This window comes from Pelodiscus sinensis, chromosome 18 (genome assembly GCF_052426305.1).
Source record: "Pelodiscus sinensis isolate ZL-2025 chromosome 18, ASM5242630v1, whole genome shotgun sequence".
NCBI classification, from domain to species: Eukaryota; Metazoa; Chordata; order Testudines; family Trionychidae; genus Pelodiscus; species Pelodiscus sinensis.
In genome coordinates this window covers 4,609,973-4,622,333 of record NC_143069.1, presented here as the reverse complement: position 1 = coordinate 4,622,333, position 12,361 = coordinate 4,609,973, and the positions used below count along the sequence as shown (strand labels likewise).

The 12,361-nt window shown below is 58.2% G+C and overlaps 1 protein-coding gene across 1 annotated transcript in view; it reads left to right on the top strand.

The window, feature by feature from the left end:
* Nucleotides 1–2,017: 2,017 nt before the first annotated feature.
* DACT3 (dishevelled binding antagonist of beta catenin 3) overlaps nucleotides 2,018–12,361 on the top strand; it is a 34,078-nt gene continuing 23,734 nt past the window's right edge. The window contains exon 1 of the mRNA XM_075915137.2: nucleotides 2,018–2,300. Within this exon, the coding sequence (XP_075771252.2) occupies nucleotides 2,082–2,300 (219 nt within the window). The 5' untranslated portion in view covers nucleotides 2,018–2,081. The remainder of the gene's footprint in view (nucleotides 2,301–12,361) is intronic.

Genomic DNA, 12,361 nt, shown 5'->3' with positions numbered 1-12,361 from the left:
AGCAGCAGAGGACGGGAAGTTTTGGGAGGAGGGGAGAATGGGGGGTGCAGTGGGAGCGTGGCAGAGCTGTAGGAGTGGGGCAGCAGAATGAGTTTTGTGGAGCCCATGGAGTGGAGGGACTGTGGGCTGCCTTGGGGCAGGAGCCATAAATGGGGTGCAGGGGGCATTAGGGAGGGGCTAAGTGGGGGTGTACGTTGGGAAGGGCTGAATGATGTGGGGGAGGGGCTGGACGAGGGGTGTGGCACTGGTGAGGGGGAAGGAGGAATGTGCCAGGTACATTGGGGAAGGTGCAAGGAGGGGCAGAGAGGACTGGGAGGGATGAATGGGGAGGTGGGGCTGGAGGGAGGGGTGCATAGGAGTGGTCAGAGAGCACCAGGGCATGGATTGATTAGGAAGGTGCATGAGGGAAGCCAATGGGGGTGCATTGGGGGAGTGGATGGGGATTTCATGGGAGGGGGGACAGAGAGCACTGGGGAGGGGACCCTGCAGTAGAGGTTTGTGGGTGGTGTACTAAGGAGAAGCACTGAGGTGGAGGCTTTCAGGGGTGCATTGGTGGCAGGGTTGGGGGGTTGCACCAGGCACACACTCCGGGAGGGGAAAGCGGGTTGCCCTGCGTACACTAGGGGAGTGAATGTCTGGATGGCTGGGGAGGAGGGGTATTGGGAGAGCAGGTTAGCGGAGGGTGCACTTTGGGGAAGGGAATAGGATGCATCGGGGCAAGGGTGCAGATGGGGCACCGGGTTCATCTGCAGGAGAGGCTGAAGGACCGTTGGGGGAGGGGATGTGCATTGCTTTTAGCTGAGGTGCACTGGGGAGCAATTAATGGAGGTGCACTGGAGGTTTGTTGGGGGAGGAAATGGGGGCCCATGGGGGTGTGGAACTAATGGGGGGTCCATTGGGTCTGGTGGGGGAGACGCAGGACCATTGGAAGGCGATGGGATAGGCTGCACTGCATGGGAGATTAGTGGGGCGCAATGGGGGAGGGACTAGTCTGGATGCATTGGGTTCACTGGATGGATTTTGGGGAAGAGGGTGGGGCTGCAGGGCTGCACTGGAAGTTAGGAGCAGTGCATGGGGAGCCATTGGGGGAGGGGTGCAGTGGGTTCACTGGGGGGGGGGTTTGAGGAGCCATTGGGGGCTTTACCAGAACCAACAGCTCCCCACCAAGCCCCTGTCCTGGGTCTGTACATAGCAGGTAACCCAAGGGCTCAGCCCAATCAGCTGCTTGAACATCTCATGGTAGGGGGAGTGAATGATAGCCACGCCCCTTTTGAGGGCGGGGCTATCGCTGACTCCCCCCAGGGATGGAGTGGATTAACCAATGGCTGGGTGAGGGAGGTGTGGCTATGCAGATTTCATTCAGTCTCTCAGCAAATGTCAGTATCCATAGATGTGAGTATGCAGAAAAGCATGTGCAAATAAACCAATGGCTGGGACGGGAGGTGGTCCCGCAATTAAATTGAGGGGTGAAGCCAATAGTTAAATTTAGGGGCGTGACTATACAAATAGGACAGGACAGGGGAGCCAATGGCACCATCTGAGGATACGGCTCTATAGAGAGCACAAGAGCCAATGGGGTGGCTTGGGGGCGTGGCTATGCAGTTAGATCAAGTGAAAGAACCGATGAAGCCGTGACTATGCAAATAAAGCAGGATCTGACAACCAATGGTTCATTTGAGGGCGTGGCTATGCAGATAAGTAAGTTCTGGAGAGCCAATAGGTTGCTATTAAGCAGGCTATGCAGATGAGCTAGGGCAGGAGCACCAATAGCTTGATGTGGGCGTGTGGCTATGTAGAGAAAGCAGAGCGGAAGAACCAATTGGTCGGCGGCAGGGGGTGGCTATGCAAAGTAGGCAGAGAAGGCGAGCCAATGCCTGTGCCTGGAGTGGGGTCTATGCAGATGAGGCCGGGCCGGCGAGCCAATGGCCGTGCTGGGGGGGTGTCTATGCAGATGAGGCCGGGCCAGGAGCCAATAGCTGTGCTGGGGGGGTTATGCAGATGAGGCGGTGACAGCGCGGAGCCGCCGCAGGCGGAGCGCTGTCCGGGGCCGCAGGGGCAGCAGCGGGAGCCGAGCCGGGGCGATGATCCGGGCGTTCTCCTTCCCCGTGAGCCCGGAGCGGGGCCGGCTCCGGGGCTGGCTGGAGGGCAGCCTGGCCGGGCTCTGCGAGCTCCACCTGCTGCGGGAGCGGCAGGCGCGCCGGGTGCGGCAGGCGCTGCGCCTCGGCACCGAGCCCGCCGAGCTGGCGGCGGGGGAGACCGAGCCGGGCAGCGCCGGGGAGCCGGACCCCGAGGAGCAGCTGGTGAGTCCCGGCCGGAGAGCAGGGGGCTGGCGGGGGCAGGGCCGGGCTGTTTGCCGGGGGCTCCCCATGGCGGAGCGGCTGAGGCCGACAGGGGCGGTGGAGTTTGGTGGGGGAGATCGGGGTGCGGGGCAGCCCCCCAGCTGTGCGGTGTGGGGGGCACCGCGCGCTGCGTGGCGTAGTGGGGGCTGTTTGGGGGGTGTTGTAGGGCTGCAGCTTGGGGGAGTGTGGGGCTGCTGTGGGTGCGCGGGGACAGCCCCCGGCGTGGTGTGGGAGAGGATGGGACTGTTATATGGGTCTGGGGGAGCCCCCCAGCTGTGCGGCGTAGGGGAGGATGGGGCTGTAATGGGGGGGTGAGAGCAGCCTCCCTGTGTGGTGTGGGTGTATGTGGAGGATGGGGGCATATGGTGCTGCCATGGGGGTGTGGGAGAGCCCCCAGCTGTGCGGTGTGGGGTCTATGGGGCTGTTATGGGGTGTGTGAGCCCCCAGCTGTGTGGTGTGGGGTCTATGGGGCTGTTATGGGGTGTGTGAGCCCCCAGCTGTGTGGTGTGGGGTCTATGGGGCTGTTATGGGGTGTGTGAGCCCCCAGCTGTGCGGTGTGGGGTCTATGGCGCTGTTATGGGGTGTGTGAGCCCCCAGCTGTGCGGTGTGGGGTCTATGGGGCTCTTATGGGGTGTGTGAGCCCCAAGCTGTGCGGTGTGGGATCTATGGGGCTGTTATGGGGTGTGGGAGTGCCCAGCTATGCGGTGTGGGGTCTGTGGGGCTGTTATGGGGTGTGTGAGCCCCCAGGTTTGCGGTGTGGGGTCTATGGGGCTGTTATGGGGTGTGGGAGTGCCCAGCTGTGCAGTGTGGGATCTATGGGGCTGTTATGGGGTGTGGGAGTGCCCAGCTGTGTAGTGTAGTGTGTGTGTGTGTGTGTGTGTGTGTGTGTGTGTGTGTGTGTGTGTGTGGGGAGAGGGGGTCTGTGGGGCTGTTATGGAGTGTGTGAGCCCCTAGCTGTGCAGTGTGTGGGGGGGGGGGGTCTGTGGGGCTGTTATGGGGTGTAGGAGCCCCAGGCTGCACAGTTTGTGTGTTCTGGGGCTTAAGAGAGTCCCTATTTCCTGGGGCAATTGAGCAGGCGGCTTCTCCCGCCACCCCCCTTTCTTTGTATGTTTGACTTGCATAGAAACATCTCAGCCCCCCGGCCTCTGGGAGCCCCTGGGCCTGGCCTGTTGCCTGTCTCAAGGTGATGGCACCACCATGTCCTAGGTCCCGTGCCCTGTGGCTGGACTCTCTGTCTTCGGCTGTTTCCTGTATGGCGGTGGTTAGAGCAGGGGGCCAGTCCGCAGTTTTGGGAGGGTAGTGGGATCAGTAGTTAGAACAGAGGGGCTGGGAGTCAGGCCTCAAGGGATCTGTTCCCAGCCCAGGCCTGGATCTGGATGGGCTTGCAGTTTAAACTGCTTTGGGGACATGAACCCAGCAAGCAACGAAGCAGAGAATGAGTGTGTGACCATGAGCCACGATTTGGTACATCTTCCGCTAAGTGTAACAGCAACTGACATTTTAGTGTTGGGGAGGAGAATATGCCTGACATCTCTGGAAAGGAGATGGACTCGAGGGGGAAAAGGAGGCATTTGAAGTTGCAAGGTGATAAACAGAAAATGATTTCTCTCCGTCAGTGATGCTGGGGCAATTGGTACAGTGGGGTGCTAAGAGCCGTTAAACCCAACTGTAAACACTGTCTAGGATGAAAACCACTTCAGGGCAGGGTGTGTGGTAGTATCCGTCCTTCCAGCACTAGACTGCCTTGTGCAGCACAAAATTAACTTGTGGAATTCACTGCCACAGGATGCCCAGTGTTTGGGTGGGCGTTGGAAAAAAGTGAAGATTGTTTCTCACACAAAACCCCCAGCGCTGGCAGGGAGATAAGATATTTGAGGCTATTCACCCTCATGCTTCAGAGCTGATCACAAGCTAGTGGTCAGGAAGGAATCCTTTCCCCACCAGCATGCAAACCTAGTGCATCGTTAGGTCTATTTCCTCTGTGCTGTCCAAGAGAGACTATGGCTCCAGACTGGCCCATTGGTTTGATCTGGTGCAGGAAGGAAGGGGATGGTGAGACTCTCTATTTCAATGGTTTCTGTTTTGGCATCTTTAGTAACAGAACTCAGTCTGTGCTCAGCCTCAGTGCTAATGTGGCAGCGCTGTGGATGAAGGAAGGGCTGTCTTGCAATTGACATATTAGACGACGCGCCCAGTGTCTTCTCCCTGTGCGGGTGAATGGGAAGATCCGGCAGCCTTTGCGAGGGGGGGGGTGGATGCTGGCACAAGGTGGGAGGCTGGAGATTGCAAGTGAGGTGTTTTTCTGAGTCATGCTGATGAGATCTGGCTGGTAGTTAGTTTCGCTCATAGCTAGGGCCCCAAGTGGGGATTGGGGCCAGTGTTCTCTGTAAGCTCTGCGATGGGGGGGGCGGGTGTCGCTCAGGAGAAATGTCAGTGCTGCCCCACTGATCAGCAGAGTGCCCAGACCTATGGTTTGTGTTTCTACGCTGGTGCACATCTGCACGTCTCAGCGCACATAAAATTATTCCGCACATCGATGAAAAAAATTGGAGGGAACATTGATCGGGGCCCCGCTGTGCTGAGTGCTATGAAAAGTCCCTGCTCCAAAGGCCTTAACATATAGGGCCCAATCCCCAGAGAGGGTAAATCAGCTTTGCTCTGCTAAGTTCATTGTTGCCTCTTATTAAGCGGGCATCTGGCTGGTGTTTCTGCCGAGGTCAAACTGTCTCCCTGCAAGGGAAAGTGAGTTAAGCTGGCAAGCGAGTGGGATGTGCCGGAGGGGCGAGAGAGAGGGAGCATCCTTGATTAAAAGACTCCTTTCTGGATGCCTGGGCTACATCTACACTGGCATGATTTTCCGGAAATGCTTAAAACGGAACAGTTTTCCATTATAAGTATTTCCGGAAAAGGTGCGTCTATATTGGCAGGATGCTTTTCCGGAACAGCGTCCGTGCCAGTGTAGATGCGCTTTTCCGCAAAAAAGCCCCGATCGTAATTTTCGCGATCGGGGCTTTTTTGAGGAAAACACTGCTGTGCTGTCTATACTGGCCTTTTTCCAGAACAGTTTTCCGGAAAAAGGACTTTTGCCCGAATGGGAGCAGCATAGTATTTCCGGAAAAGCGGCTGATTTCTTACTGTCGATCGTCAGTGCTTTTCCGGAAATTCAAGGGGCCAGTGTAGACAGCTGGTAAGTTATTCCGGAAAAGCAGCCGCTTTTCCAGAATAAGTGGCCCAGTGTAGACACAGCCCTGTTGTGGGGCCCGTCTGTCCCTCCATCTCTGCCTTGTGTGGCAGAAGAAAGGGTTTGAAAAGCCACGTGTGGCGTCCTTCCTGTCTATCCAATTCGCCGCCGCCTTCTCGGTGCACCACGGAAAGCCCTTTTGGGGAGGTGTCTGTCTGCCTGCCAGCAACTCTGGGGCACCGGCCCTGTCCTCCCTGCTCTTGTTCCCAGCCCGCTCACAGAGGGGCAAGCCACTGGGGTGGGAGTTGATGAGTCAGGGGGAAGGGGGCACTCTTAACACCCCCCCCCCCCCATTCTCCAGTCATTGTTGGATGGCCAGTGTCACTGTGCCGGTGTCAGGTAGGACTTTGGTGAACTTCCTTGCAGCTGTGTCCTCGCCAGGGAGGGGCTAGGGTTGTGGTGAGCTTCCTCACAGCAGTGCCCCGTCTCTCAGAGCTCAGTCTATAGCTGTGGGCGCTGGGTAGGGATGAATCTCTCTCTCTTGCTGGCCTGAGGAGACTGTATTTGGGGGCGAGGAATGGGGCAGGCTCTATTCCCTGGTGTACATGTAACCCACACACCTGCTGAGTGTGGAGCACCATTGAAACCAAGAGAGAGAGAAAAAACAGGACTATGTAGCACTTTAAAGACTAACAAGATGGTTTACTAGGCGATGAGCTTTCGTGGGCCGGAGTTTAGTATCCTAGGCTCTGGGAGACAGACCCATAGTCTCCTATAGACAACCACCTAACCTCAAGATGATTCTTACCAACAACCACAGGACATACCACACTAATACCAACCCTGGTACCTTCCCTTGCAACAAACCCCATTGCCAGCTTTGTCCACATATTCACTCTGCTGATACCATTCTTGGACCTAATCAAGTGAGTTATAAGATCAAGAACACATATTCCTGCACATCCAGAAATATAATTTATGCTATCGTGTGCCGAAAGTGTCTGTCTGCTATGTACATTGGACAAACGTCTCAGACACTTCGCCAAAGGATCAATGCCCACAAAACAGATATTAGACAGGATCACAAAGAAAAAACAGTTTCTTGCCATTTCAACCACAAAGGACATTGTCTCAACGACTTGATTACCTGCATCCTGCTTCAAAGGCCTTTTAAGACTGCACTTGAAAGAGAATCCTCTGAACTGTTGTTCATGCTTAAATTCGACACTTTACACTTAAGTTTGAATAAAGACTCTAATTATCTTACCCATTACAAAGATAGCTTCCCCAATTATCACCTCTAATATCATTAGCTCACAGACATTTACCTCCCCCTTTTGCCCCCCCCATCTCCCTTCTGTTCTGAAATTTGATTTGTCCTTTTCATATGTGTTCATTTTTTTAAATTGTATCCTTTGCTATATATGGTTGTGACAATTTTCTTCCACTATTTGATCTGAGGAAGTGGGTCTGGCCCACGAAAGCTCATCACCTAATAAACCATCTTGTTAGTCTTTAAAGTGCTACACAGTCCTGTTTTTTGTTTCAGCTACACCAGGCTAACACGGCTACATTTCTATCAAGAGAGAGGGAATGAGTCTGCTCTACAGCCTTTGCTGAGAGCCAGCAGGCTTTTAGCTCAAGCGGTAGAGGCTCTTGCACTAAGCTCCAGAGGTTCCCGGTTTGGTGCCACCTGTCGGTGCTGCATGTGGTCTGAGTGTTGCTAGGATCTGTCCCACCTCTGAGCTGACCTGTGGTACCCAACCAAACTCTTCCTGCAGTGGGGTCAGGGGATGCTTTCTGAGGTCAGGTGCGTGGGTCTCATGTCACTTTGTGTACTGAGCTGTTCACAAGCCCTGGGCAAAGCGGGTCTGCTGGGCCCACATGGGACCAGCTTTACCTCTTGGAAAGCATCTGCTAGAGCTCATCTCGTTGGAGTACTCCCTTGGGTGCATCTCGGCGGACAGACGCTGCCCATGCAGTGGGCACTAGAGCAATCATGGTCATGCTCCAGGGCCAGAGCTGGTCCCTGGAGCAGGGTCAGGAAGGGGATTTCTCACCTGCCCCTGCAGTGATTCTGCCAGGAGCAAGGTTGATTTTGAAGCATGGGATGTTGATCGGTGCTGAGGTCAGGGTTCCGGTCTGGGAGGCGTCTGATGAGATGGGACACACATCTTCACCCCCACCCCCAGTTCTAGTATCTCTTCGCATGGCTATAGAGGGGCAGCTAGGACGTGAGTGGCTTGGTGAGCTTCCTCCAAGCAGTGACCAGGGTGGATTTTACATAAAGGGAGCTACAGAGGCACAGCATGGAGAGGTCAAGTAACATGCCCTGAGATCACCCAGCAAGTCAGTGTCAGAGCCAGCACTAGAAACCAGGGCTTGAGGCACCAATGCTCTCTGCTGTAAGCACTAGACCCCACTCCCCTCTCAGAGCTGGGGGTGGAACCCAGGAGTCCTGCTTATCCCTCGCCTGTGCTCTAAGCACCAGCTGATCCTTCCAACCCTCTTGCAAGGTGCTCTGTGTTTTCCATACCAGGGATGTACTAGTGAAGTGGATTAAGCGATAAGCAAAAGCTTCTAGGTTAAAGCTATAGGCTACACCAGTGGTCACCAACCAGTCGATCGGGATCTACCGGTCGATCTTGGAGCCTCTGATGGGTGATCCTGATGGTTTGGCCAGGAAGCTCTCAAGGGCCGACACTTCAGTTGCCCCTGCACCCGCTGTCGTGCTGTTCCTGTCCTCTTGCCTTGGAGCTACCCCTTGGAAGTCTCCTGCTTGCTGTGCAGGGTGTGGGAGGGAGAAAGGGGGGGGCGCTGATGTCAGGGTGTCCCTCCTCCCCCCAATCCTGCACCCCATCTCCACACAGAGAGAAGGGGATGGAGGGAGCTCCGCAATGCAAATCTCTGTCATTCTCACATGCTGTGTGCGTGTGTGTCTGTCATTCTCACAAACACACGTTGTCCTTCCCTCATCTCTGGACCCAACACATACATGGGGGTTGTGACTCCTTGTGCTGCTTGCAAAGTGGGTGATTTTTAGGGTGTGGATGGTCTGTGCATTTCATCCTTTGCATTTCTCTCATGCCTAACTTTAATTCTTTGAGTGCTAAAATGCCTAACCTGTCCAGTCTGGAGTGATTATCCCTATGGTCAGCGCCGGCCCGAGCCAAAAGGCACCCTGGGTCCGGGCACACGGCGCTGCCACCGGGTGCACGGCACATGTGTGGGCCCGCCCCCCCAGGGCACACAGCGCATGCACGGGCCGGCCATGGCCGCTGGTGCGCAGTCCGGGGCCCACCCCGGGGCGCACAGCACATGCACTGTCCAGCCAGTGCTTTTGGCGCACGTGCTGGGTCATGCAGGGCCCTGTGGCCGTGGGGGGAAGGGTGCTCTGGCCGGTGCCGTGGGGCTGGTGCTGTTGAGTGACGGGGCACTCTGGTGTGGGGCTGGAGCGCACTGGCTGCCGTCCCCACCCCTGGGGGCTGTAGACTAGTCGAGTAAGCGGTAAGACTTCATGAGGCTCGTGGACTATTCGTTTAACCCATATTTAACATACCATGGATTTCACAGCTTGGCCTGGACGGCTGTGAGAGCTGTTGGCATCTGACCTACTACCATTTGGACCCCGAAAAGCCTTGTTGTGGCATTACTGCGTCAGTAATGCTGGGTACATCTCCGCGTCCCCACCCCCATTTCAGCGCCAACACTGCTGGCTATTTACTGATTTAATACAAAGATTTTGCGCCCCCCCCCCCCCCCCGAATTAATTACATCGACTTCACGTTTGCAGAACCGCTGTCAAAAAGCCCGGCAGCGTCTTCCAGCAGGGGATTAATGGGGCGAGCAGCTCACAGCCAATGAGAAGCATCTGCTTTGCATAGTGATGAGCTCCTCCGAAGGGGAGTGGGGGGAGGGAGCCGGACTGAAGGCTGCTCCTTGGATTGAGTGTTGGAGGGGGAGGCTGCTGGAGCTGCGTGGCCCCCAGGGACGAGGCTGCAGGCAAAGTTGGATTCGTCCCGCCGCGGATGTGAGCTGCGTGCTTGGGTGCTGATAAGGCTGCCCCAGCGGCGTGATAACGGGCCGACGGTCCCGACTGTCTGGGCTCCAGCGGGGGGAGGAGGGAGAGAAGGAGTCAGCCGGAGAACAGGCTGCCTGGACTTCAGAGCTCTGTGTCCTGACCCCCCCCCCCCCCCCTCCCATCTACACCATGCGTCAGTGGCAGGGTGAGCGGCCTCCCAGCTAGACCCCAGGGCAGGGCAGGAGGGCTCAGCCTCACATAGGGCACTTTCTTGGCTCCGCCCCCATGCCATGACTCCGCCCCCTTGGGTTCGACAGGGCCACGCATGCAACCCTCCTATTTCTCACCCCTTTTCTTTGGCCTTCAAGCTGGGGACCCCTCGTGAAATGGGGACGCTCCTTCCTCCCCCGAGACACCGTTGGGAGTTTTTCTCCACCAAATATTCCCCTCCCCCGCCCCTGAGAAATGCCGATCCGCTGAAACCCAAACTGTTTATGGGAAAGTTTTTTGGGGTTTGACAAACTCCCTGATGTTTGTGGGGTTGGGTGGGGGGAGAGGTTAGGAGCCATGTTCCCTTTAATCTTCTCCATCCACGTGGGGAATAATTTTTCATGCGCCCCAAGGCCTGTGCGAAGGTGCACCATCACCAAACCTAGCCGTGGGTGCACCACTAATCAGCTGGGCGGCTTTTGAGTCTTCGCCTGAGCAGACGCACAAGTGCCCAGCGTACGGGGAACACTGGTTAGGAATGGTCGCCGCCTCCCTATCGCTGCATTTTCCAAAACGATCAAGGGCCAGGCTTGTGGGGGGGCCGAAACAGAAATGTGAAGTTTAATAGGTAGGTGAAAAAAGAGAAACGGAAACAGGACACGCGAGACTCAAAAAGGTTCTAAACAGCCCAACACCTTTCCTCTGGGTCAGGTCGTCGTCTTCGACTTCCTCTTCTGAGATTGCTGGTTGGGGAAAATATTCAGGGTTTGGGCTTTTCTTCCCAATTCAGGAGAGGAAAATTAGAAAAGTCTTGGGGGTCGGGCAATCTGGCTCCTGTACCCCTCTGTGTGTGGGGGGACAGAGGGGCTTCTGACATGGTGTGGTGAGCTTCCTCCGGGAGGTGCCCTGGCTGGCGGGAAGTGAGGCGCCCCCCTCCCCCTGGATGTGGTGAGCTTCCTCAGAGGAGTGCCGGCATCGGCGGAGTCTTGAGCCCTGGCCTGGCGGCCCTCAGCTGGCCGTGTCTTTGCGACATGCTGCCCGGCATGCGCTCTGGCTGGCCTTCAGATGCAGCTGTGGCCTGCGGGAGCCTGGCCGGCGGGGGGATCATGCGAGTTGTCTGGAATGGGCCGAGGAGGAGCCGGCGGCGGGGCTCATGCCTGCAGCATGACGGCTGCGGGCGGCTTGGCGTCCGGACTGGCCCCGGTTTAGGGTTTCCTTGGGAGAGCGGCTCAGACAAAGCAAAGCCCCGCCACGCGGCCCCCGCCCCATGGGCTTTGCCTGGGGGCCTGGTTTCTCCCCTCGGCTCCTCAGTCCTGCAACGGCAAAAATGCACCGAGCCAGGGACGGTGGGGCTGGATCCTTGGGCGGGGGCAACGCTCCTGCCTAGAGGGTGCTGGGCCCGGCATGGAGCTGGGGGGGATATGGGGGAGGGGGGCTGCAGAATTGAGGTGAAGCTGGGGAGTAGCGAAGGGGGGGGGCTTTGGTTACACAGTGGGGAGCTGAGCAGACGCCCCCCCCCCCACTGGACTTTAAATCAGTGGGGGAGGGCTCGGCGTAGTCTGCATGATGCAGGGGTGGGTGGCAATGACAGCTGCATGGTCAGGGCCTGGGGGGGTACTTGGGGCAGGCTGTGGGCCCTCTGGCAGGGCTGGCTGGAGCTGGCTGGCTCTGCAGGCCCCCTCCCCTGATTCCTGGCTTCTGAGGGGTGCTGAAGGGGTGCACGGGGGCAGGCTCCTGTCTGGTGCGCCGCCTCCCATCCCCCACCCGCCCGTCCTGCGCCTTATCTCTGCTTTATTACTTATGGGCCATAACCGCTGGGCCGAAAGGAGCGAAACTCCGGCCTGGACTGTGGGAGGGAGGGAGCCGTAGCTAGTGAATCGGTGCAGGGGGATGGATGGGGGCGGGGAAGCAGACGGGGCCCTGATCTCGGTCACTGTGTGTCTGGGCGGCGCCCGGCCCGACGGGCCCCGATCTCGGTCACTGTGTGTCTGGGCGGCGCCCGGCCCGACGGGGCCCTGATCTCGGTCACTGTGTGTCTGGGCGGCGCCCGGCCCGACGGGGCCCTGATCTCGGTCACTGTGTGTCTGGGCGGCGCCCGGCCCGACGGGCCCCGATCTCGGTCACTGTGTGTCTGGGCGGCGCCCGGCCTGACGGGCCCTGATCTCGGTCACTGTGTGTCTGGGCGGCGCCCGGCCCGACGGGGCCTGATCTCGGTCGCTGTGTGTCTGGGCGGCGCCCGGCCCGACGGGGCCTGATCTCGGTCGCTGTGTGTCTGGGCGGCGCCCGGCCCGACGGGGCCTGATCTCGGTCGCTGTGTGTCTGGGCGGCGCCCGGCCCGACGGGGCCCTGATCTCGGTCACTGTGTGTCTGGGCGCCCGGCCCGACGGGCCCTGATCTCGGTCACTGTGTGTCTGGGCGGCGCCCGGCCCGACGGGGCCTGATCTCGGTCGCTGTGTGTCTGGGCGGCGCCCGGCCCGACGGGGCCCTGATCTCGGTCACTGTGTGTCTGGGCGCCCGGCCCGACGGGCCCTGATCTCGGTCACTGTGTGTCTGGGCGGCGCCCGGCCCGACGGGGCCCTGATCTCGGTCACTGTGTGTCTGGGCGGCGCC